Source organism: Cricetulus griseus (assembly GCF_003668045.3).
Source record: "Cricetulus griseus strain 17A/GY chromosome 1 unlocalized genomic scaffold, alternate assembly CriGri-PICRH-1.0 chr1_1, whole genome shotgun sequence".
NCBI lineage: Eukaryota > Metazoa > Chordata > Mammalia > Rodentia > Cricetidae > Cricetulus > Cricetulus griseus.
In genome coordinates, this window is record NW_023276807.1 from 98,471,222 (window position 1) to 98,495,722 (window position 24,501).

At 51.1% G+C, this 24,501-nt stretch overlaps 1 protein-coding gene across 10 annotated transcripts; it reads right to left on the reverse strand.

Annotated features, from left to right (window-relative positions):
- Positions 1-89: 89 nt before the first annotated feature.
- On the reverse strand, positions 90-17,211 carry Zmiz2 (zinc finger MIZ-type containing 2). 10 transcript variants are annotated; one of them, XM_027388158.1, is made up of 20 exons: positions 17,145-17,211; positions 10,796-10,960; positions 10,367-10,477; positions 10,173-10,287; positions 9,626-9,828; positions 9,234-9,417; positions 8,779-9,039; positions 8,395-8,574; positions 7,739-7,816; positions 7,394-7,562; positions 6,667-6,811; positions 6,382-6,592; positions 5,527-5,632; positions 5,136-5,293; positions 3,771-3,838; positions 3,371-3,439; positions 2,877-3,121; positions 2,257-2,426; positions 1,928-2,170; positions 90-1,157 (listed from the first exon to the last, which is right to left on the reverse strand). In XM_027388158.1, exons 3-20 carry the CDS (start codon positions 10,414-10,416, stop codon positions 1,050-1,052), a joined length of 2,763 nt encoding a protein of 920 aa, XP_027243959.1. In that variant the 5' UTR covers positions 10,417-10,477; positions 10,796-10,960; positions 17,145-17,211; the 3' UTR covers positions 90-1,049. The 10 variants fall into 10 exon arrangements, with proteins under 10 accessions (XP_027243959.1, XP_035308562.1, XP_035308563.1 ...); XM_035452671.1 differs by having other exon boundaries at positions 9,626-9,732; positions 10,367-10,480; XM_035452672.1 differs by having other exon boundaries at positions 7,394-7,460; positions 10,367-10,480.
- Positions 17,212-24,501: the final 7,290 nt, after the last annotated feature.

Consider the following 24,501-nt stretch of genomic DNA (forward strand, 5'->3'; position numbering starts at 1 on the left):
CCTGAGCTTGGATGAAAACATCTACTTTTATTTGGGGTGCTAAGAACAGGAAGACCACAGCCCCTGAGCACAAAGGAAGGACTCAGCCAGACCCATGAGGGAGTCTTTAATAGATCGCACAGACAGGAGACACAACAGGCTAGCGCCCTGCTTGCAGGCCCAGGCGCTTTGCCAGTAGATGCAATGGCCTCCCCCACCTGGGTGTGGGCCGCAGGGTGGAGATGAGGTGGTTTAAAAAACACAGCTGTACTAATTCTTCACTTTCACAGAAAAGAGGAACTCGGGGGGAGCAGCTCACTGGAGAATTTACACAGAGCTGAGTCTGAAAGCCCACCCCTAGAGGGGCTGACACTCCACCCTCCTCTGAGCTGTCTGCACTCAGTAGGCCACACCAGTCAGTCCACAGAGGACCATGCTGACTTAAATAGCTGTCCCCTCCCTTTCCCAGCTGTTAGCATTTCTACACTATGTACATTGTTGTGCTTTATTGTCCCCACCCCAGCCACCACCTGAAGCTCAGGGTGGAGGGTGGAATCCCTGGACCACATTCAGCTGGGTGGGAGCGCCAGGCCCCCACAGTCTGGTGCTCTGTATGGTTCTGAGACTGCAAGGCTCAAGCCACTGGAGCTGCAGACCAAGAGTCCGTAGGAGCCAGCCTCGCCAGCCAGCTCTTCTGAGGACAAGCAGAAACAGAAGGGTCAGTGCTGGACAGGATGCAGGCTGGGTGGGAGCAGGCAGTGGAAGGACAAGTGCAAGGCCATGAGTCTGGGATAGGGTTGTGCACACACGGCTGCAGGGCGCCTCGCAAGAACCATTCTGTAGCAGTGAGCTTGACAGAGGGAGGCTGTGAGGACCACTGGCCTGGGGCCCCTTGGAGCACACGGCTGCTTCCAGTTCATCAGGGGCGGGCAGTGGCAGGCTCCAGGTCAGGGTGTGTGCATGAGGAGATTCAGGGAGAACCACCAGGCATCCTGTGGGGCTGGGTGAGAAGGGAAGGCTGTGGTGATATCTGTGAGTATGTCCTCGCCAGGCCAGGGGTTAACACAGGATCAGTTGTTCTCAAAGAGTGAGAGCAGGTCATCACTGCTGTTTGTGGGGAGGTCAGGTGGACCCAGGTAGGAGAGCAGCTCATCAGGATTGGTCAGTTCTGGGAGCAGCTGAGGACAAAGTAAACACATTAGCAGCTTCAGTCTCAGACCCTTCATGTCCAGTGGCCATGCTGCCCTGGCCCTAGGCCCAGTAGGGGATGCTAAACTGCCCTTCCCCTGCCAAACACTGAGTGCCTGAGTGAAGCCACCTGCCTGTATGAAGCTGCCCATATCTCCCCATGGACGGCTGCTACAGGACAAGAATAGCTCAAGACATGCTTCTCAACTGCCAGGAGCCAGGGTGTACAACCCGAGGTGGCCCAGCTGTGCAACAGGGATCTCCAGTCTCGTTCCCAAGGGCTAAAGCAGATGGCAGAATTCCATGCCCCTGGGCTTTCTGCTCTGGGCTGCTCCTCATCTTCCTCGTAGAACTTCAGTGAGTTTCTATTAAGGTCCAGAGACGGCAAACCCACTGTCTTTCAAGCTTGTGCTCACACCCTGCCTGTGTTGTCAAGATGCAGAGCTGAATAAATAGGCAGGTCAAGTTGGACTTTGAGGACAGTGCTGTGGGCTTCCTTGGAGGCCTTACACACCCAGGCTCCAAAAGTCTCTAATCTAAGGGCAGGTCAGTCATTAACCACACATGGGTACCTGGCACCCCATAGCTATTCCAGGTATCCAACCTGTGTGGAACAGCTGCTCTTGGGGTGACATTATCTGACAATCTCTCCTGAAGGTTCACTGTCTTTCCATCTACGAAGCAAGGTGGGCAGACCCAGGGACCGATGCACAGACAGCCCCCAATGGCTCCCACCCCCAGCACAGGACGGGTTACTCACATCCAGAGCTGGTTCTGAGGCCTCTCCTGCCCCAGTCATGCTGGGAGGCCCCATCATGCCCGTGGCAGGATTGAAGGCCAGTTCGCCGATGGGCCCTGTGTTTGGTTGGCCCAGGGGCTGCCGGGACGGAGGGGGAGGATTTGGATGGTGTAGCTGGGAGCCTGGGGTGGGTCCAAGGTTAGGGGTGTGCAGCCCTGGTGGCCCAGGATTGTGGGCTGGGTCTAGGTGGCCTGCTGGTGCCATCTGAGGATGGAGAAAAGAACTTGTTTAAATAGCTCAAGGACTCCCTGCAGAGACTCCTACTGTGGACCTCTGTGCACACCACTAACCTGGCCTGGGAGGCAAGGGGCAGACTTGTCTGCAGTCAGGAGGCTGCCAGGAATGTCAGATTGGTAGGACATGGGGGGTGGCCCCTGGGTGAACTCAGCGAGGTTTGGGGTGGTGGGTGTAGCAGATGGGAAGGATTCTGGGAAGGTTCCAGGCCCCAGGAAATTGGAACCTGCAAGAAGAAAGTCAGATCAGAAAGCTCAGACTGGCAGAGGTGCCAGGTAGGAAGGAAGGCTGGAGAAGGCATGAGTGGGATACACCCACCATGAACACTGGTTCACTGCCAGGGGGCTGAACCTGTGGTGGTTCTATGAGGGGAGACCTCAGAAGTGATGGATTGAGACCCACTACAACAAAGTGCAGTACACATGCAGTAGGGGTCCTCGAGGGACACCCCAAATGGGGCCAGTCCATTCAGCACAAGTCCTTGGAAGTTTTTCAGGGAAAAGCCTTACTCCAAATCAGAGGAAAAGGGCAGAAGGCTTACTACCCTGCATGAAGGGCAGGCATCCTTGGCATGGTATTTGTAAAGACACTGCCACAGGCAAGGAGGTTCATCTGGAGAGGATGAGTCATTTGCCCAGGGTCACCTGAGGTTCAAGTCTGGGTGTGTTATACTCACCCTGGCTGGGGTAGTCGCTGGGGGCAGGGGCCGAAGGGGGCTGCAAAGGGGCAAAGGGGGTAGCGCCTGGGCCGAGGGCTGCAATCATCTCCATCACACTGGGCATGAGCACATGGGCAGGGCTCACAGTGCGGCAGCGCTTCAGCACTGGCCCATCGGGCTCCTCCTTGATGTGAAGGTCAGGCTTCACAGGAACTGGCTTCCAGCTGCACGTGGGGTCGATGGTGATCTCCTCATAGTCTGAGCTAAGCAGGGACAGATGGGTACTGGTCACCGCCCAGTGCCTGCTGCCACACTCAGATGTCAGGAGGGTTCCAACCACACCTTGCACTTAAACACTGCTACCCAGAACCTTCAAGGCACTCAGCAGGTGTGTGGGTGGGTCCTGGCCTGGAGTGGAGCTGCTTCACCATGGGAAGAGGCTCCGAAGACTGCTTTACTCCAGGACCACCCTCTGGTGGCCACAGATGCAGGGGTGGGAGGAAGAGACTTACTTCTGAATGTAAATCAGGATGCCCAGCATGTACTGGTCCACCTCCAGACCCTCCAGCAATGCTGTCTTGCTGTAGAAAGAGCAAAGGAAACTGGTCAGGAGGCCTAGCCCAGTTGGGTATAGGTGCTATCATTTCTCCAGTTCTCCACCTGTGTGAGGTGATTCCGTAAGGAATCCCCGTGTTTGCATCAACTGCTCATGGCATCATGTGTCAAGTGACCCTGAATAAACCATTAGGGTAATCCAGCGTAAGGAGATGCTTGCAAAGTCACCTAGTAGGAGGTTTCTGCCCTGAGATGGGCTACTCTGGTTTGTGCTAGGGAACACTTCCGATGCTACTTCAAATTCCACCCTCTAAGGAATCGGCAGTTCTCCCCTCATCATACACGAGACTGACTCACTTGCACACGGGGCACCTCCAGGTCCCCCGCTCACAGTTGAGCTGTAAATATGACTCCAGGTCAAAGCACTGCAGAGAGATAGAGAGACAGGTCATTCCTCACCATAAGTCAGTGGAGAGGGCTGTTCAGAATGTCTTCTGGAAAGTTTGCCTTGTTTGGGTATATATTTTTAAGGTATCAGGTTTCTACGGCAGCATCTTTTGTAGACCAGACTGGCCTGGAACTCACAGAGATCAGCCTGCCTCTGCCTCCTGAGTGCTGGGATTAAAGGTGTGCTCCATCACCGCCCAGCTACGACAGTTGTTAAAAGTTGTTCAGTGGCAGAGTGCCTGTCTAGCATGCATGAAACTCTAAGTTCAACCCCCAGCACCACCTCCAAAAAAAAAGAGGTTGCTTTCAGGACAAAAGAGCATGCAGGTACTTGGCTAACACTGGCTATTTCTGTAGACTGCAATTCTAAAGGTAGGCAGGAAGAAGGCTGCACCCATATCCTTATGCCTTTTAAAAATGGAACCCCATGAATACAGTAACCAGCAAAATATAGGGAAAACTGTAGTGGGTGTGGTGGTGCATGCCTTTAGTCCCAGCATTTGGGAGACAAAGGCAGGTAGATCTCTGTTTGAGGCCAGCCTGATCTACATAAAAGAGTTTTCCAGGACAGTCAGGGCTACATGTCACAAACAGTCATACTTTATAGGAAAAATTATGGCTGTTTCAAAGGAGCAAGACTAATAATCTCAGGGAAGGAAGCAAGGAGGCCATGCCCCTGTGGAGGGTCTGCCTTTTTGGTCTGAGGAGCTGAGGTGCTCAGATTCCATCTGCCAAAGAGGGTAAGGCTGAAGGGTCAGCACCAAACATGCCTTTTTCCAATACTTGAGTGCAGTGGTGTCTGCCTGGGAGCTTGGCAAGTGGAGACAGGAAGATCAGGAATTCAGGGTCATTCTCAGCTACATAGTGAGTCTGAGGCCTGCCTGGGCTACATGAGACCCTATCTCAAGGGGAAAAAAATGTCAGACAGATTCTCACTATGTATCGGAGACTTGGCCTCAGCCCCTGGGGCTCTGGAATTACAGGTGTGTATTATGATACCAGGCACAAAACATTTCTCTAAGTTGCTGGTAAACATGTTTTACCAGCAATCTAAAGTGATTACTGGTTACAGCTATGGACATTACTGTATATGTTTTAGTTGCATAAATGCTGGAAGTAGAACCCTTCTTGTGGATCATGTGTTTTCTTTTTAATGCTACTAAGAAGTTTTCTCAGTTTCTAGTTTAGATTCCACTCAATACTGAGTCAGTCTTCTGGGTGCTCCATAAACTCAAAGCATTTTAAGGGCAACAAAGGTCTACAGGGACCACAAACCTGTATGTGGCGACAGTCGTGACCACGGGCTGGGAGCTGGATCCTGCGGAAGGTGATGGGGCACTTCAGGGACACCTTGATAGCCGTCTGCTCCACCCCATCCTCTCCATTGGGCCCAGGGGTGCCAGGGATGGTGCCGCTACTGAAGTTCCGCTTTACTGACATTGACAGGGGAAAGGACTTGAGTAAAGGTCTCCAACATTCTGAGGCTGTGAACTGGTGCACCAACCAGGGACCCAGTCATTGCTCAATCAATGTCTCTTAAGAGTTGCCTGGAGGTAACCAATGCCCCTTGGCCAGAGCCACCTGTCTGAGAGGAAATGGCCTCTGTGCCACAAGGTGGGGTTCAGCCTGGGACAACCCAGATGGCTGAGGAGTAGGGACCACTCACTCTTGGTGATGCAGTGCTCAGCAGGCAAGAGGCGCTTCTTGAGGAGGCCCTGCAGCACAGAGCGGACAGATGGACGGTGCACCAGTTGCAGCACGAAGAGGTGGGACTGCAACAGAGTGAGGGATGTTATATGGAGAGTGGGGAGGGCTGGAGAATGTAACATAGGGTTAGAAGTTAATTCAAGGGGTACCAGGCAGGGAGGGCTGGGGTTAGCATGGAAGGAAGCCAGGCCAGCCACCTTCCTAGCAGCTAGGTCCTCCTGAGTGCTGACACACAGGCAGGCAGGCAGGGACTATGAGCTTCAGCCACACTGCACTACCTCATGCTCTGCAGGGCACTTTGCTCCAACCACTGTCTAGTTTTCTCCTCTGTCAAACCACAATCACCTCAAGTCCCTGGCACAGTCCCCTGCTTATCACATCCACTCTCCTGACATGACTTGATATCTGAGCCTTCCTATCTCCAGGCCCCTCCATCATGTCAGGGTGGCTCCTGATAGCCTGCAGCTCAAGGTCTAGTTGGGATCCTACCCACCAGAACCTCGTGAGGCCCAGGCCAGTGCAGGTGGCACATCTCCCATGAGCTTCCTGTGCTTGCTCTCTGACATAATTAACATGAGCATTAAATCTGTCCAATGGAATCTAACTGGAAAACAGAGTGGATTTAACTGCCTCTCTTTTCTGAAAAGGCAGGACAAATTAAAATAGAAACAGAAGCAGCACCTTGTTCTTCAAGGATAAAGACCCTCCCCCACAAGCTGCCAAACCCACAGGAGAGCTGCTGGTCTGGGTGTGCCTCTGCTGGCCCCAGCCTGAACCCTGGCAGACACTACCCACAGCCCCACAGGCTACCCACGCAGCAGCAGGCGGTAACGGTGATCTGGATGGTGTTTCGACCTGGCTGGCACACGTGCTTCAGGTAGAGGGGCTTGTGTGAGGTCTTATTGTCTCCACGCTCGATGCTGAGGGGTGTGGCGTTGACGCTGACCTGCACGGATGCTGGCCAGTTGGTGTTCATCTGCCGGTCCTCATGATGGTAGCATTTGAACTGCAGCTCCAGGTCAGGCCTGGCAGGGAAGAGGATAACAGGAGCCCACATGGTGCAGGCAGGACCCAGGGGCAGGATGGTAGCAGGACTCACCTCAGCATCAGGGTCTTGTAGACAGAGTCTCGGAGCTGGAAGACATGGTTGCTCACAGCCAGGTTGTGCTGCAGTCGGAAGGGCTCCAGGACCACCCCATCTCGAACTGGGAAGGTCAGGCGCAGCTCATCACAAGGGCCACTTCCTGAGGGCAGAAGTATGCGGGCCATGAGTTTGGTACCCTTCCAAGGAATCTTGGCCCTCAAGGAACACTTCTGCACATAGAGCCCCAAACCCTAACCCAACACTTGCCAGAAACTCTCAAGAGGGCTGAGACACCCACACATGGGTGCTCCAGTTAGTGTCTCTCCTCAGAACTTGGGCCCACGGTCTGTGTTCTATCCTGTCTTGGTCATTCAGCAGTCTGGACCACATTGTGAATAGTCACAGGACATGCTTCCAACCTAGGAAGCACATCCCGACTGGGCCACCTGCCATCCTCTTATGGTTCAACTTGAAGTTTTAGTATCTTAGCTGCTTCTGCAGGAATCTCCCTGCAGGCATTCATAGCCAAGGATGGATATCTGAGGGCCATTTTGGGTGAACAGACATTTTTCTGGACAGAATATCCACAGCCTCCATGAGAGCTAGACAGGGCCATTAAGGGAAACGAGAGGGCCTGCTATGACCCTTCTGCTTTGTATGAAACTGGGCCTTGGACTTCCAAGCTGTCTGTAGGACTCTCTTGAGTCCTGATTACCCCGGCCACCGTCCTTCAAACACTCACCAGAGGGTGACGGGTGCAAAGAGCTGAGGCCTGGCTTGAGGTCAGGCAGGAAAGGAGACTTGACTTCCTGGCTTGGGGACATGTAGGGAACATTGCTGCTGGGCGTCATGGGTGGTGTGGGATTCCCCGGCAGTGGGGAGCTGGGGTAACCAGGGATGGAACGGGAAGGCTGTAGAGGTTGAGCATAAACAGTCAAAGCAGAATGGCAGAGTGGGAGGGTAGTCTGCTCACGGAGCACCCCTGGAGTACTGGGCAGGGTGCCTACACTTCCTCCTGCCTGGGTACCCTCTTTCCATATGCCCACCCTGTGAGCCTCCCAGCCCACCACCCTGCCAAGCCCCGTACCCCACTCAAGCCAGGCTGGCTGTAGCTGATGCTCCCCCCGTTGAAGCTGGTGCCCTGCCCGTTGAACTGCTCTGTGGGCTGTGGGAAAGAAAACTGAGTGTGCCTGGGGCTCCAACCTGCCCCTCACTGACCCCCTAGGCCCAATCCTAGACTCTGCACCACACCAGGTGCTGATCTGTGCATTGTCTACACTCCCCACAATATGTAAGAAGCATTACTATTTCATAATGTAAAAAGTTAATGCTACAGAAACAGGAGTGACCCTTCCGGCTGGAAGAGCTATAAAATAGGTGCACACAATGTTCTTTCTTTACCTCATCATGCCATTCTGTCTACCGAGGCTCCCAGTGCCCAGATAGGGTATATGGCCAGCAAGAGCCTTTCTCTTAGACAGGAGTCAGGTGTGGGGTAGAGGAGTAAGGGAGTGGACTGCACAGTTCCACAAAGTCTGTCAGAATGGCTTAGAAACCTGCTTGCTGCTCCCTCCACCAAGTATCCATAGAGAAATATATACATATGTACCATAGACCCAGACTAGTTGGTCACGCTGAGAGCTGTTCTTCCACTGATTAGAATTTCCTGGCCAGCCTGACTAAAGGTCCCCACTGAATCCTATGACACTCAACCTAGCACAGGTCCATGGGAGACATTTCTACCTTGTAATGCAGTCCTGTGGAGCCAGGTGCAGACAGGGACTGGGACATGCCCTGCTGCAGGGGTAGCCTGTGTCCTGGGTAAGAGGAGGCAGGGCCAGGAGGCTGCCCAGGGCCAGGAGCATACTGGGCAGTGCTGGCTGCATACTGGCCTCCTTGCAGATACTGCTGCCCAGGGTACACCTGAGAAGAAGCAGATACCCAGGGAAAGAGAGAGTTATCAGGGGGAAGCAATTTGCCATGTGCTTGTGTTTGTCTGAGAAAGAGGAGACTTCATGATCCTGATAGGCACCCTCTCACTGCAGGAGGCACTCTTACCATAGCTGAGGGCAGTTGGATAGGGGAATCATCATCTAGGACCCCAGGCTGAGCAACCAAGACACCCACCTCTGAATAGGCTCTCTTGACTCCCTGTCGGGGCAGTGGCTGGGCCTGAGGAGGCCCAGGGTACCCATGCTGAGGCAGTCGCTGTCCTGCATACAGGGGTGTCATGCCTGCTGCCCGGGTAGGGTTCATGGCCATGGAGGAGAGGCCAGAGGGGCCCATCATTCCTCCCATGCCAGAAGGGTTCATGCCAGGGGGCACACTGGGTCCTCGGGGGCCTCCATGCTGGAGAAACTGGCTGTTAAAAGACTGACCAGCCCCCATCTGAAAAGAGAAAAGAGAGGGATGGTTCAGAGCCCCCTCTCAGTGGTTCCCACAGTCCTCTCTCCTTTCCTGCTCCCCCTTTCCACTGACCTCAACAGGTCCCAGCACAGTCCACACTTGTCCCCACTGCCTTACCAGTCCACCAAGTCCACCCATACTTGCTACCACATGGAAGGAGCATGAGGGGGCCTCACCGCTCCATATTGGCTTAGCTCCTGGCTCTGTTTCTCCTGCAGGGCAGCCACAGTGGCTGTGGCTGTGGCGGTGGCGGTGGCTGCAGCAGCAGCCATAGCAGCTGCAGCTGCTGCTTGTGTGAAGTCAGTGGAGGGTCGTGCAGCATGCGAGGGGAGGCCCAGGCCTCCAGGGCCACCTGCATACCTGCAGGTGATAGAGGATTACCTCACTCTCTACAAAAACTTGCTCTGAGACACACAGCAGTCAGGGGAAGCCCAGTTTTTGTTCTTTCCAGATCTTCCACTGTGGCTATATGGAGACAGTGGGGAAGCAACAGGCAACATCCAACCCTTTTGCAGCTCCTGCCAGGCTAATAGTGTTAAGCCACTGGCCAGGTGAGGGCCCTGCTTACCCAGTGGTGAAACTGGATCCCCCAGGGTAGCCTCCGCGTCCATACACTCCTTGCTGTACGTAGCCCTTGCTAGCACCACCTTCAGCAAACGCCTGCTGTCCCAGGCACTGCGGGGAGGTCAAGGCAGAGCTGCCACCTGCCACACCAGGCATCATGGAGCCACCAGGGGGGCTTCCTGCAGGGCCCATGGGGTTCCCCAAAACCTACAAGGAAGTGGGAGTCACCAAAGAGAACCATCCAAACCACTATGTCTTCAAGACATAGCTCTGAAATGCTAGATGTCAAGAGATCCCTAGCAAATGGGGGAGGACCTGGGGTGGGGAGGAGTGGCTGTCTACAATTCTGACTGGAGTGGTCTATGGAGCCAAGGGAAGATATCGGTGATAATGTAGAAGAAAGGCACTTAGCAACTTGAGACCCTCAGGAAGCCCCATCCTCGTGCTCCAGTCAGTCCCCTTGGTCCTTTGTTCTTTCCTAAGATGGTAGAGGTACCACCAAGGCTCTTGATCCTGAGGGCTAGGGGAGGAGAGCCCAGGTGCACACTCACCTGGCTCTGTGTTGCGTTGCCAACTCCCCACACAGTAGTGACCACGGACAGTGACCCGGCTGGCTGAGTGGCACTTTGTTGCCAAGGCACAGACTCATATGCAAATGAACCATCACTACAGAGAGAGTAGCTGGTAAGACAGGGTCAGAAGGCCCAGGGCTTGCTAGATGCAGGCCACAGAAGCCCACACTCACCCGTGTGGCGCAGGGGGCAGGGCAGGTTTCATGGGGTTCATGGGGTTCATTGGTGATGGAGCAGCCTACAGGCCCAATGTGCTGAAACTTTTCTGGGAGTTGCTGCTCCGGCTGCTGGACAGGAGGGAGAGACAAGAGCTTAGGTGCAGGAGCCCCTTACAGTAGCATGGACAGAGTCAGGCAGTGGAGTTGGCTGATGTCAGCCCAGAATGCAGTGGAAAGCAACTCTAACAAGGGCCCTGCCATCTTAAGCCATTGGACCATTGGAAAAGGGCTTTCTGATCTCAAATACTTTCCACACACCCTTTCCCACACCATATCCATATAAAGCCAGGAACACCTCAGCAGGTCCCTGGAGTGAAGGGCAGAGGAGGGCCAATCATGGTAGCACCTTCTCAAAGTCTTACCCACCCTGGGCAGCCCAGAGACCTGAGAAGGAGCAGAGCCAAAGTGTCCTTTGAGGCAGGGGCTGGGAAGGTCAGGAAACCGATGCTGAAGAGCAATCCATCCACCAGCTTGGCATTGGAGAGGCTGTACCAACACAGCTGAGGCAGGACACAGGCACCAGCCCAGCTCCTGGTTGGCAGCTTTTTCCTATCAAGAGGGTAGCAGAAGGGCTTCAGGCCATAGGACCTTCAAACTGACCCAGATGGCTTGCAGGGAACAGGCAAGGGGTGTGTGTGTGCGTGTGTGTGTGCTTTTCAGCGAGAGTGAGAACATGCTAAACCACATCTGTAAGACAGGACCAACTGGGTTTCATCCTCAGACAGCAGCAGCAGCTGGTGGACAGGGGAGGCGATGGCAGGTAAGACCTGTGGTCAACGCTGGAAGTCTACTGCTCACCGAATTGCGTCTGTGCTCCCATGTAGCTACTGAGTCACAGAGTGACCATAGCACCAGGAGGCTTCCGAAGTCATGTTTCCCACACTGCCACAAGCAAGCTCCTTCCTGAAACAGGCTCGGACATCCTCTAGAACCAGACTACTGCCCTTCCCAGAGCCTCATGTCCTTAGGTCCTCACATACCCTGAACCACCTGCATGCCTACCTCTGCTTGGTCTCACAAGAGGGGCACAGCAACCATGGGCTGTGCACTTCTCAGGGAACCCTTGGGGAAGGCCAGGCGCTTCTGTCCTGAACCCCTCTGCACAGTAAGGGCTGTGTGGCTGCCAAGTGTGCTTTTTGAAACATGCTGAAATCTGGTGATCTCCCTCTTGCCACTAAGCACTCACAAGCCTCTTGTCTAGGGGAACAAGGGATAGATAACCCCAGCACCCACTCAGCCCTGGGACAAATATTGCTGTGTGGTTACCAGGGTCTTCATTCAGAGCTCATAATGGACCCAGAGGCTCTACAGGTCCATACACACAAGCTACACACACAAAGCCTTGAGCAGGCAAGAGAAAGAGAGGAAAGAGGACAGTGACTTGACCCTGAGAAGGGGCAAAGAAGCCACCCATGGGCGTCTGCCCCCTAACCCTCAGAGGCAACTAGACTTGATTCTGGCCTTTCTCAAACCAAGTCCTGCCTAGGCAGCAGAGGCCAGAATGTGCCAGCTTGGCAACAGAGGCTGGCATCCCTGATGCTACTGCCTGATCCTGAGAGAGTGACCTGGTGAGAAGAGGAACTTGTCAACAGACAAGAAGCACTCCCAAGACCTAACATGTGGGGCCTGGAAATCAGGAATTAGGATCTAGGTTAAAAGAATTAAGAAAGAAGCATGACTTAATGGAAGAGAGTAGAGACAGGAAAATAGCCACACAGTCACTCCCAGAGGCACCAGAGCACTTCAATGGAGGAAGGACATTTACAGCAAGTGGTGCAGGAACAACTGGAGTTCTATCAGGAAACAAGAACTTCAGACACAAAAAATGATGGGGGTGGCAGCTCAAGATGCAGCTCAATGGCGGAGAACTTGCATAAGTGTGTGCTATGTGCTGGGTTTGAATCTCAGTACTGTAAAAACAAACAAAAACAACCAATACACACTATATACCAAAATGAACTAGATCCTGGGTTTTCAGGTAAAATAAAAAACTGTAAAATGTTACAGAAAGGCAAAAGGAACTACAAGATCTAAGCCAGGAAAAAGTGCTCAGATTTGACACCACAAGGCATGATCCATAAAATAAACTTGGCTTTATCAAAATTAAAAACTTTCCTGTGAAAGATTTGCTAAAAGTAAGCCACCTGTTTCCAAATGAGGTGGCTTCTAGCATATATAATAAATTTTAAATTATTAGTAAAATAAAATCCAAATAGAAAAATCAGCAAAACACATGAATAGACTTCTCCAAAGAAAACACAGATGGTAATTAATCCAAGAAAAAGTCAGGGAAACACAGATTAAAGCATAAGGAGGCATCATTGTACATCCAGAAGAACAACTAAGATAAAAAGTAACATCACAACCGGGCATTGGTGGCCTTTAATCCCAGCATTTGGGAGGCAGAGGCAGGAGGATCTCTGTGAGTACGAGACCAGCCTGGTCTACAGAGCGAGTTCCAGGACAGGTTGCAAAGCTACAGAGAAACCCTGTCTCAAAAAAACAAAAAAACAAAACAAAACAAAAAAGTGACATCACAAAACGCTGGCAAGGAGAAACTAGACATCACATACATTGCCCATGGGAACATAAAATAAATGGTGCAGCTACTCTGGAAAAGTTGGCCACTTCTTATAAATCCAAGCTTGTAGCCACCACAGTATACACAGCAACTCTACTTTAGGGCACAGAGCTCAGAGAAATGTCAACTTAAGCTTATAGGAAAACCTGTACGTGAATGTTTATTAGTTGCAGCCAAAGACAGGAGACAGCCTAGGTGTCCCTCAGTGAAGGACAGTCACATCAGTGTAGGACACCCACAGCCCAGGTGCCAGAAGGAACATACTACTGCTAACATACTAGAACCTACTTGAGATGAATCTCCCAGAAACTGTGGAGCGCAACAAACAAATCACTGGTGCTATATTATATGATTCCTTTATCTGCCAAAATTAGGGAAACTGTAAACAGGTTAACAGTGGCCAGGGGTTAATTGTCTCATGTCTATAACTTCAGTTATAGAAGATGAGTGTGAATATAAACCCCCAACAGGAAGGCTCCTCCCAACTGTAGCAATGTGCTGTCCCAGAGTGATGTTGTACTACAGTTTTTCAAAATGTTACCATTTGGGGGAAACTGGGTAGAGATACAAAGAATCTCTCTGTGCTATTTCTTACAACTGGATATAGCTACAATTATCTCACATCAAAACCTTTAGCTAAACAAGGGCATGATGCCCCATGCCTATAACCCTAGCACTGGGGAGGTAGAGGCAAGAGGATCAGGAGTTCAAGGTCAGCCTTGTCTAGATAATGAGTTCTAGACTACTGTGGTAGTGCCTACAGGAAATCACAGCAACTGGAAGACTGAGGCAGAAGGTCACCACGAATTCAAGACCTGCCTAGGTTACTCAGTGAGACACTGTCTCAAAAAACAAACAAACCATAATTACAAAACCACACCATCAGCCAGGCGTTGGTGGCACACGCCTTTAATCCCAGAACTTGGGAGGCAAAAACAGAGGCAGGTGATCTCTGTGAGTTCAAGACCAGCCTGGTCTACAGAGCAAGTTCCAGGACAGTCTCCAAAGCCAGAGAAACCCTGTCTCGAAAAACAAACAGACAAACAAACAAAAAAACAAAAACAAAAAAAACCCAAACTACAACATCAGTAACAGCCAAGCCTCCCCTCAAAAAAGCTATGGTAATCCAAAGCTGGCTGGGTTGGCCAGAGCCACTCTGTTGTCCCAAGCACAGGGAGGGAACCAAGCTGTCTGAGAGGCAGGTAGGTGAGCCTCATTTGAAGTCACATAAGCCAGAAACACTCACCTCTAGAGCATCCCAGTCAGCTGGTGTGACAGGCTGCTGGCCCCACCCAGGGTCATCAGAGCAGGCTAGGTCCTGAGCCTTGCATCTTTTAATAAATGACCAGTTTGAAAAACTCTGAACTGGGAAGTGCAGAGTTGGGGAGATGAGAGAAGGACAGGTGTTGGGGTGGGGGAGGTACCCACAGGAGCCTTCTACATCACATGGGCCTGGGGAATTCCACCCACAATGCTTCTCTGCTGTGGACAGAGACCACAAACATTTCCAGTTCCCCCTAAGCACGCCTCTCTGCTGGGAGGACTTCCTGCTAAACTCCTGAATTCACACCTCAACACTTAGGTCTGGTGGGAAGGCCCAAGACTCCAGATCTGGTCTCCAGTGGACCCTCTGCTCCTGACCACAGGGAGACATTCTATGAATGTAGACCCTCCTACCACATCCAAGGCAGGGCTGCTTTGAGGGAGGCCTGAACTCTGTGTGCCACCTGCAGCTGGAAGCTAGGTCCCTAACAAAGCTGCTCTAACTTCAAGTCAGTCTAGGCTTTCTGGGGGTTAGGTCATGTCTTCTTCCTTCAGGCACAGAGCTCCAGAGAACTTGCTTTCCAAGTGTACCAGAGAAGCTACACCCCAAGTCTCCTGACTCCATCGACCTCTACCTGTCTGAGCAGCTAAGAACAAGACCTAGTAATGGGGCCCACTCTCAGGCAACGTTCCTGCAACCAGGCCAACCCTTCTCAACAGCTCACAAATTGGGACTTAATGCCTCCAAAGTTCCAGAGTTAAGCTCCAACTCAAGAAATTCAACTCAAATCAACTCAACCCAAATCCCAAATCAAGAAATTGGGATCAGCCAAGGCGGTAGTGTTCCATGCCTTTAATTCCAGCACCCAAAAGGCCAGTGGATTTCTGAGTTCAAGGTCAGCCTGGTCTACAGAGGGAGTTCCATGCCAGCCAGAGCCACTCAGAGAAACTGTGTCTTGAGAAACAACAACAACAAAACAACCAAAAAGAAACTGGGAATGAAAGGCTCCCAAGAAATGACAGTTTCAGGAAAGTGTGAAGTGGTGTAAACTTGTAGTTTCAGCTATTCAGGAGGTTGGGGCAGGAAGATCATTTAAGCCTAGGAGTTCGAGGCAACACAATAAAATCACATGACATGTGGTGGGTGTGGGAGGAGGATAAGACAGGTCTGAATTGTGGCAGAAGCAGTCTCTAGTACCAGAGGAAGAGTAGGTAAGTGCCCAGAAGGCTAGAGGTCCTGCCTGCTCTCCATGTGAGACAATACTTCCTAAGCTCAGTGTGCAGACTTGCTGAAGGACTTCAGGAATGAGCATCTGCCAATGGTCCAATGGATGAAGGGATAACCAAAACCTGACTTCTGTTTACAATGTTTAAAACAGGAATCTGGAGGCCACTCTAGGATATACAGCCACATTTATGTCATCAGCCCTTAGAAATCAATCCTAGTAATTGGGATGCTCCCTAAATATGATGCTCCTGTCTCTCACAAGTCTACCTGCTTATCCTCATTATCCCTCCAGCCAGTAACACCCCCTGGGAGCACATCAAGAGCCTTGAGGTCAGTCAGTCCTGGGGAGTAAGGTTAAGCTCCCCACCCACTCTTCCTCCCTCCCTCGTTACCACTCTCAAGTGTCAAGGGATGCCCTTGGTACTGCCAGGTGGTGAGTCTGTGTTCACCCTACCCACATCCACCATGGTCTTAGATCAGGTCACACTCGCTATTTGTGTCCCTGTGAAATTTTCTGCCATTAACACAAACGAGTTAAAGACATCACCAAAGACTATCTCCAACTACTAAAAGGAACCCTGGGGAGGATGGGGGTAGGACGCGGGGGGGGGGGGGGTAAGGCAAGTGACGAAGTAAGAAAGGCACTGGGTACTGGCAAAAGGATACCTTGAGGAACGAGATACTTTGGGGGGGGGGGCGGGCATTGGGCACCTGGGAATGATGTTCAGGGTACCAAAGAGAACAAAAAAAAAAAAAAAAAAAAAAAAAAAAAAAAAAACCTAGGCAGAATAGCGCACCTTTGTACCTGAGCTTCAGTTTGAAAAAGGATGTTCCTGTCAAAAACCTGGCCAGGGACTGACTGACAGGTCAGCGTCCTCAGCCTAGGAGCAGCGCAGCTTCTCCTCGGGCCACTAACGGCTTCCAACCGCCCCCCCGCCCAACACCCAGATGGTGAGCACATAAGTGGAAACCGAGGGACGCACCGTGAAGGTGAGCCTGCCTGGCTCCGAAGCTGAAACGACAGGCTGGGGCGAGGGCCCATCAGCCTCCTCCGCTTAGGAGGCCCCCGAAGGCCACTTGCACCCCTGGGCCAGCCCCAACAAAGGCTCAGTAGATAGGTGAGAGAGCTCGACAGCACGGCGCAGGGGGGCAAGTACCCGCAGGTGGGCGGCAGAGCCGGGCCGAGCCAAAACCTCGTCCGGCGCCTGGGACCGGTCGCACCTGCCACCGCACCTGCCGCACCTGCGCGCCCCACCGCCCGCACTTGCCTGAGGTGCCCCGCGCCACCCAGACTCTCACCTCCGCCCGGCCCGGCCCGGCCCGTCGCCGCGGCCCCCGGCCCGCGCGCTCCATGCGCTCAACCCGCCCTCGGCGCCGCCCGCCGCCCCCCGGGCCGCCGCCCGCCCGCGCCATCGCGCCGCCGCCGCTCGGAGGGCACAATGGAGCCGCCGCCGCGCTGCTCATGCATATGCATGACGCCGCGCCGCCGGCCCCGCCCCCCAGGCCAGAGCAGCGGAGCCCCGAGCTGCGCTCCGTAGGCTCGGGCAGGGGCGAGTGCGGCCCTGCATGGCCGGGATGAGCCCGGGCTGGGTCGGGGCAGCGACTGGCTGCCGCGCAGGAATCTCTGTGTACCCGGCCTGCACCCCGCACCCCCTCCGCACCTTTGCGAACGCGGCGGCGGAGAAGCCCTGTGCGCTTCCTGCTGCTGTCCACCGGGGCGGGGCCGGGCGGGGGCGGGGCCATGGCGGGGGCGGGCCACGGCTGGGCAGGCTGGGCCTGGGCCTGGCCACAGCCTGGCAGTCTAGTCGGTTCGTGACTGAGTACTACTGTCTATGTCGCTCCGGAACCTGAGACCTTCATGGCGGCCCGCAGCGTCTTAGGAGACGGGGACCGGGAAGCCCATCGTTGCAAATGAAAACTGCGTATACCTGCCCAAGCAGCCTTCTATACTGCCGAATGGTCCCTTCTGCCCTCTCTGTTGAAATCACTGTCAAAAAATTTCTAAGGGCTGGAGAGATGGTTCAGTGGCTAAAAGCGTTGGCTGCTCTCCCAGAGGCCCCAGGTTCGATTCCCACAACCATCCATAATTAGAATTCCGGATGATTCTGTGCTCTCTTCTGATCTCTCCATGGGCATCAGGCACGTATATGGTGCAAAGACATAACACGCTAGCAAAATATCCATGCACCTAAATAATGAATAAATATTTTCTTGCCAAGCAAAATAGACTTGTAGATACTTTTGTCATTCTGTAAACCTAGTAGGTTTGTCCAACCTTTTGATATTGCAACATGAGGATTGTCACCTACAAAGTTCATACTAGAACCAGGCAATAGACTTATCAGCAACAAATATAATAGTTTAAGTTTATAATTTTTTGTTGTTGTTGTTGAGCAAAATTCATAGGAATCACCTTCCACATGTATGCATGCAGGCTCCCAGATACCAGGTTAGAGACCATCTGTGAGGTATCTACTTTTTTCTACCCTAAGTTCAGAAGAATACATTTTCCTGATAACACACAATTCTGTCATAGTTTTGGTTGTGAGCCTAGCCTTTAACAGCTGAGCTTTCTCTCCAGCCCAGTAACCCACAATTGCTATTGCTGTTGTTATTGCAAAATGCACTGTACATTTTGATCGTGTTCGAGTGTCAGTAATATTAAACACATACATTGTCATGAAACCACCATGTACCCCCTAGTCACTTCATTACACTTGTGTCCCTGAGTTTGACTAAAGTACCTCATACAAGTGGAATCAGTGCTTGCTTTCTTATGGCTGGTTTACTTCACCACACTTTGTGATCTCAAGGTTCAACTGTGTGTCAGAATTTCTTTTTTTTTTTTTTTTTAAAGATTTTATTTATTATATATACAACATTCTGCTTCCATGTATATCTGCACACCAGAAGAGGGCACCAAGATCTCATAATGGATGGTTGTGAGCCACCATGTGGTTGCTGGGAATTGAACTCAGGACCTCTGGAAGAGCAGTCAGTGCTCTTAATCGCTGAGCCATCTCTCCAGCCCCCAGAATTCCTTTGGTTAAGTAGAGGTTGAAACAGGTTCTCACACTGTAACCCAGGCTAGCCTTGAATTTGCAGCAACCCATTTGCCTGGGCCTCTCAAGTGCTGAGATTACAGGCATGCACCTTTACATCCAGCTGGAGTTTCCCTCCTTTTTACTGGAGAAGAATATTCCACTGAATGGAAAGAGCACGTTTTGTTTATCCATTAATGGATAAACAGAGGCGGGCAGATCTCTGTGAGTTTGAGGCCAGTCTAGTCTATAGAGAGAGTTCCAGGACAGCCAGGACTGTTTCACAGAGAAACAGTTTCTCTGTGAAAGAGTCTTATGTTTACAGTGTTCTGTCTGCATGTCTGCCTGCAGGCCAGAAGAGGGCACCAGATCTCATTACAGATGGTTTTGAGCCACCATGTGGTTGCTGGGAATTGAACTCAGGACCTCTAGAACAGTCAGTGCTCTTAACCACCGAGCCATTCTCCAGCCCTTGATGAGGTTTCTTCATTGAGTCTTATGCCTTCTTTCTCGAGAGAAGTCATATTGCACTCAACTAATGTGACAGTCCTGCAACATGACATCCTTGGGTCTTGACTCTGCAGCTGCTACATTAGCTCTAGGGGCTAGGGGCACCCAGCCCACACAGTCTTTGGAACAGGCATATTAGAGGGAGAAGCAGAAGGCAGTGTCTCAACAGGAGTAAGGCACTCCATCAGGGAGAGTGTCAGGAGTTAAAAGCAACATCAAGTGGGGTGATGGGGTAAGGAGATGAAAGGGTTATTTGGTGATAAAGACCCCAATGAATGGAAATCCATCAGGGTCTTGACTCATCTTGACTCAACCAGTGCTCTTAACCTCTGAGCCATCTCTCCAGCCCCATTGCTCTGTTTTTTTGAGACAGGGTTTCTGTTTGTAACCAGTCCTGGCTGTCCTGGAACTTGATTTGTAAATCGGGCTGGCCTCAAACTCACAGAGATCCGCCTGCCTCTGCCTCCCAAGTGCTGGGATTAGAGGTGTGCACCACCACCACCTGGCTGGGGTTTTTTGTTTGTTTGTTTGTTTTGTTTTGTTTTGTTTGTTTGTTTGTTTGTTTTAGGCAGGGGCCTATGTAACCCAGGCTGGCTTTGAACTTGCTATGTGACTGAAAATGACCTTGAACTTCTGATCCTCCTGCCTCTGCCCTGTGAGTGTTTGGAGGTGCTACTCCTGGTTTCTGTCTGGTGTTGGGGACACCAAACCCAAGGCTTCCTGCAGTCTAGGCAAACACCCTACCAAGTAAGCTGCACCCCAACCTCTAGACAATGTTTGTATTGATTACAGTGTATATAATTAGAGAAGTTTTTATTTACTAGGGGGAATAAATAGCAATTTCCTTTCTAACACCAAGTAAGATAACATTTCTTCACTTTACTAGTTGGCAGTTCTTTGAGGTTTGGAAGAACTGGGCATGTCAGCACACATCTTTGATCCCAGCACTCAGGAGGCAGAAGCAGGAGGATCTCTGAGTTTGAGGCCAGCCTGGTCTCCAGAGCGAGTTCCAGGACACCTAAGGCTACACACTGAGTCCATGACTGGAGCACTTGCTTTTAATCAACAGCACTTTTTATACTTTTTCCCTCTCATGATTAACACAAACATTTGTCTGTTTCTACACATTAACTGTAAACCTCATAAAGTGAATAATTTAAACTAGACCTAGTCCTCCCCACCTGTAAGATCAGTACCCAAAAAGCAAGGGCAAGAAAAAATAGCTTCAAACTCTATTTCATGTTTCTGATGAGATTCCTAGAAACTGCAGGTGTATGGCAGGTTGAAAAAAAGCCTATGCAGTTAGTTGTTAATTGTGCTGGAATTGTTGGTATGCTGCAGGTGAGAGGCCCAGGTAAGGGTTCCTTCTCCTCCTATCACCATTTTCCCTGCCTTTCTACACTGCTGCAAGCTGATAGTCACATAGTTGGTACAACTGTGCTATGCTTCCAAACTTCTGGAAACCCATCAGGCAAGTTGGCAACATCAGTGGCTGGAGAGATGGCTCAGAGGTTAAGAGCATTGACTGCTCTTCCAGAGGTCCTGAGATCAATACCCAGCAACCACATGGTGGCTTACAACCATTCGTTATGAGATCTGGTGTGCCCTCTTCTGGTGTGCAGATATACATGGAAGCAGAATGTTGTATACATAATAAATAAATAAAATCTTAAAAAAAAAAGGTTGGCAACATCTGTAAGGCAAAAACAAATTAGCAATACCCCAAGGCCTGCTAATTGCTCCAAAAAAAAAGGATGGCTGGCTGGCTGTATCTGTGCATGTCTGTTTTACAGGACTCTGGAGGCTGAGGCGGGAGGATTCTGAGTCTGAGGCCAGCCTGGTCTGTACAGTATGACTCTGACCAAACAAAACAAAACAAAACAAAACAAAACAAAACAAAACAGGTGTGACGCTGTAATGGTTTGAAAGAAAATGACCCCCAAAGGGGGTGGCACTATTAGGAGGTGTGACCTTGTTGGAGGAAGTGTGCCACTGTGTGTGTGTGGGAGGGGCTTTTCTCTTTTCTCAAGCTTCACTCAGTGTGACAGTCAACTTCCTGCTTCCTTCTGGTCAAGATGTAGACAATACTGCATCTGCCTGTACACTCTGCATGTTCCTCACCATGACAACAATGGACTGAACCTCTGAAACAGTAAGATACTGTCTCAATTAAGATGCATACATCTGGAATTCCTAAACCTGGAAAGGTGAAGCAGGAGGATTGCCATGAATATGAGGTTAGTCTGAGCTACAAGACAAGACCCCGTCTGTCTCAAAGAACAATAAAATAATGACAAAAAGCCGGGCGTTGGTGCACACGCCTTTAATCCCAGCACTGGGGAGGCAGAGGCAGGCAGATCTCTGCGAGTTCGAGACCAGCCTGGTCTACAAGAGCTAGTTCCAGGACAGCCTCCAAAGCCACAGAGAAACCCTGCCTCAAACCCCCCGACCCCACCCCCCAAAAATAGTGACAAAAATGAAAAGTGGGAAGAATACTTGGAACTGAGCTCTCCACTGCCCTGGGCCCTTGTCCCCACTGGTACTCCCACACCAATGGCTCTCATCCTTCCTAGATGAGGTACAGAGGTACAGATGTGTAAGAGAAGGGAGAGGAGGCAGAGTCCTTACAGCTGAGTGCCTCAGAACACAACCAGGCCACTGACAAGGTCACAGCCGTGTTTGACCCTTAAGGTTTGTACTGCTTTGTGTCTTGCTTTTGGTCTCTTCATACCAGACACCAGATATCAGAATCACATGGAAGTGTTCAGATAAATACTTGGTCTTCCTATCTGGCCTTGGCTTAACTTTCTGACCACTGCCTTAAGGGGAGTCTGACGTCCTGTGGTGGCAGACTGCTTCCTCTATTGACATGCTCCATTTTCCTGAAGTTGCTCTGCATAGTGTGCTCGAATGGGGCTTCCCCCCAAAATGTCCACACCCATCCTGATTCCCAGAACCTGTGAGTGTCACATGTAGCCAAAGAAGGTGTAATAGTTTAAATGTAACTGGCCTCCATAATCTCATAGGGAGTGGCACTATCAGGAGGTATGGCTTCGGAGTGGCCATGGCCTTGTTGGAAGAAGTGTGTCATTGTGAGTCTTTGAGGTTTCCTATGCTCAGGATACCACCCAGTGAGTCAGTTGACTTCCTGTTCCCTGCAAGCGAAGATGTAGCCAGCACCATGTCTGCTTGCATGCCACCATGGCCATGGCCATGCTCTCCACCATGAGGATAATGTACTGAACCTCTGAAGCTGTGAGCTAGCCATCATTAAATGTTTCCTTTGTAAGAGTTGTGGTCGTCATGGTGTCTCTTCACATCAATACAAACCTAACTGAAACAGAAGGGATTGGGCTGGAGAGATGGCTCAGTGGTTTAGAGCACTGGTTGTTCTTCCAGAGGTCCTGAGTTCAATTCCCAGCAACCATATGGTGGCTCACAACCATCTGTAATGAGATCTGGTGCCCTCTTCTGGCCTGGGTACATGCAGACAGAACACTGTATACATAATAAATAAATAAATCTTTAAAAAAAAAAAACAGAAGGGATTAAGTGAAGGACCAGTAGTCACGTTTGCAATCAACCTTATAAGAGTGTGGGGGAGGCAGGTTGGAGACCACCTGAAGGCAGGACAAAGACTGCATAGATTCCGCTATAATCAAGGGACAACAGCACCACCAGCAGCTAAAGAGGCAGGGCAGAACCTCCCCCAGGGCCTGATCACACTTGCAACTCAGCCTCTGGTGCTCCGGACCACCTGGAACTGCCTGTTGTTGGAGCCACATGATAAATGGTCATTTGTTATGGTGGTCACAGAACGTCGGAACCTCTGTGCAACTGTTGTGCCCAGTTCCGGTGGCATCAGACGTCTCCTCCACAGCCACCATCTGTCATCTACATCTATTTCTGTTGTGGCAGCTTCCTCATTTCTCCGCCCCTCAGGGGCTGTCCTTCTCTTTCGTTCTGCCTGCCTCTCATGGACCTACCATTACGATTTTACTTGTCAAGAAAGTCATAACAGGCTGTGGTAACCACACCAGAGAGATGTTTGAGAGCTATAGACTGGGGCTGGCATTTGTCCCATTTTTCTCCTCCTTTCCTTCTCCCTGGAGACTCATATACACTTGAGGTCTGAACCTCAAAGCTCCCCACTTCCTCCCTGGGACTTAGGTGGCCCTGCCACTTAAGTCACATCTTCTAGAAAGGACTCCCACACTCACAGGTCAGCTGTCCCCACACCTCCCCTGAAGGCTGGCTCATTTAAGTGCTTGCCACCTCCCTCTTCACTTGCTGATACCAGTCTCAATAGATCCAAACCAGACACGATTACTCAGGCTCACTATCCCAACACTTAGGAAGCTGAGGCAGGAAAGTCGCCATGAACTGAGGTCAGTGTGGGTTAAGAAGTGAGTTCCAGCATTACAGAGTGAGACTCTGTCTCAAAGAAAAACAACAAAACACCATAACACCTGATCTCAACACATCCACACCAGCACTATGATGGTGGCACCTCAGGGCCAAATGCACTTTTGTCCTTCCAGTCATTTTTGAAATGTTTGGTCACTACTCCCTCGTCCCTCCCTCACTCAAATCCTGATGCCTTTCAACACACCATCTTGCCTATGGCCCAGGAGAACTTGAGCATACAATGCTCTGCTTCAGCTGGGATCATATGTGTTCAACACCTTGCCTACTGCTTTCTTTCTTTCTTTCTTTCTTTCGTATACAGTCTTCTGTCTGCCAGAAGAGGGCACCAGATTTCATTTAAGGTGGTTGTGAGACACCATGTGGTTGCTGGGAATTGAACTCAGGACCTCTGGAAGAACAGTCAGTGCTCTTAACCACTGAGCCATCTCTCCAGCCCATGCTTCAAGGGCTTAATAACAACTAGATTGAGATAGTTTTACTCCACACAATTCATCTGTTTAAAACATGCAGTTCAGGCAGGCGGTGGTGGCGCACACCTTTAATCCCAGTGCTCCAGAGGCAGAGACAGGTGGATCTCTGTGAGTTCGAGGCCAGCCTGGTCTACAAGAGCTAGTTCCAGGGCAGCCTCCAAAGCCACAGAGAAGCCCTGTCTCAAAAAACCATAAAAAAACCCAAAAAAAAAACATGCAGTTCAGAGCTGGGCGGTGGTGGTGCACGCCTTTAGTCCCAGCACGTGAAAGGCAGAGGCAGTTGAATCTCTGAGTTCGAGGCCAGCCTGGTCTCAGAGTGAGTTCTAGGGCTACACAGAGAAACCCTGTCTCAAAAAACCAAAACAAACTAGCAAAGAGTTCTACAATTTTTGATAATTTTCATCAACCTGTAAAGAAATCCACAGACAGCAGACAGCAGACAGCTCACTTGCTGTGTTCCTGACACACAGATTGCAGATGCAACCCTGCAATGTACCGCCACTCGCACCTGGCTCCTCTCCTCAGTGCTCATCTGTGTGACAGCATGTGCCAGAGCCCCATACTTTTTT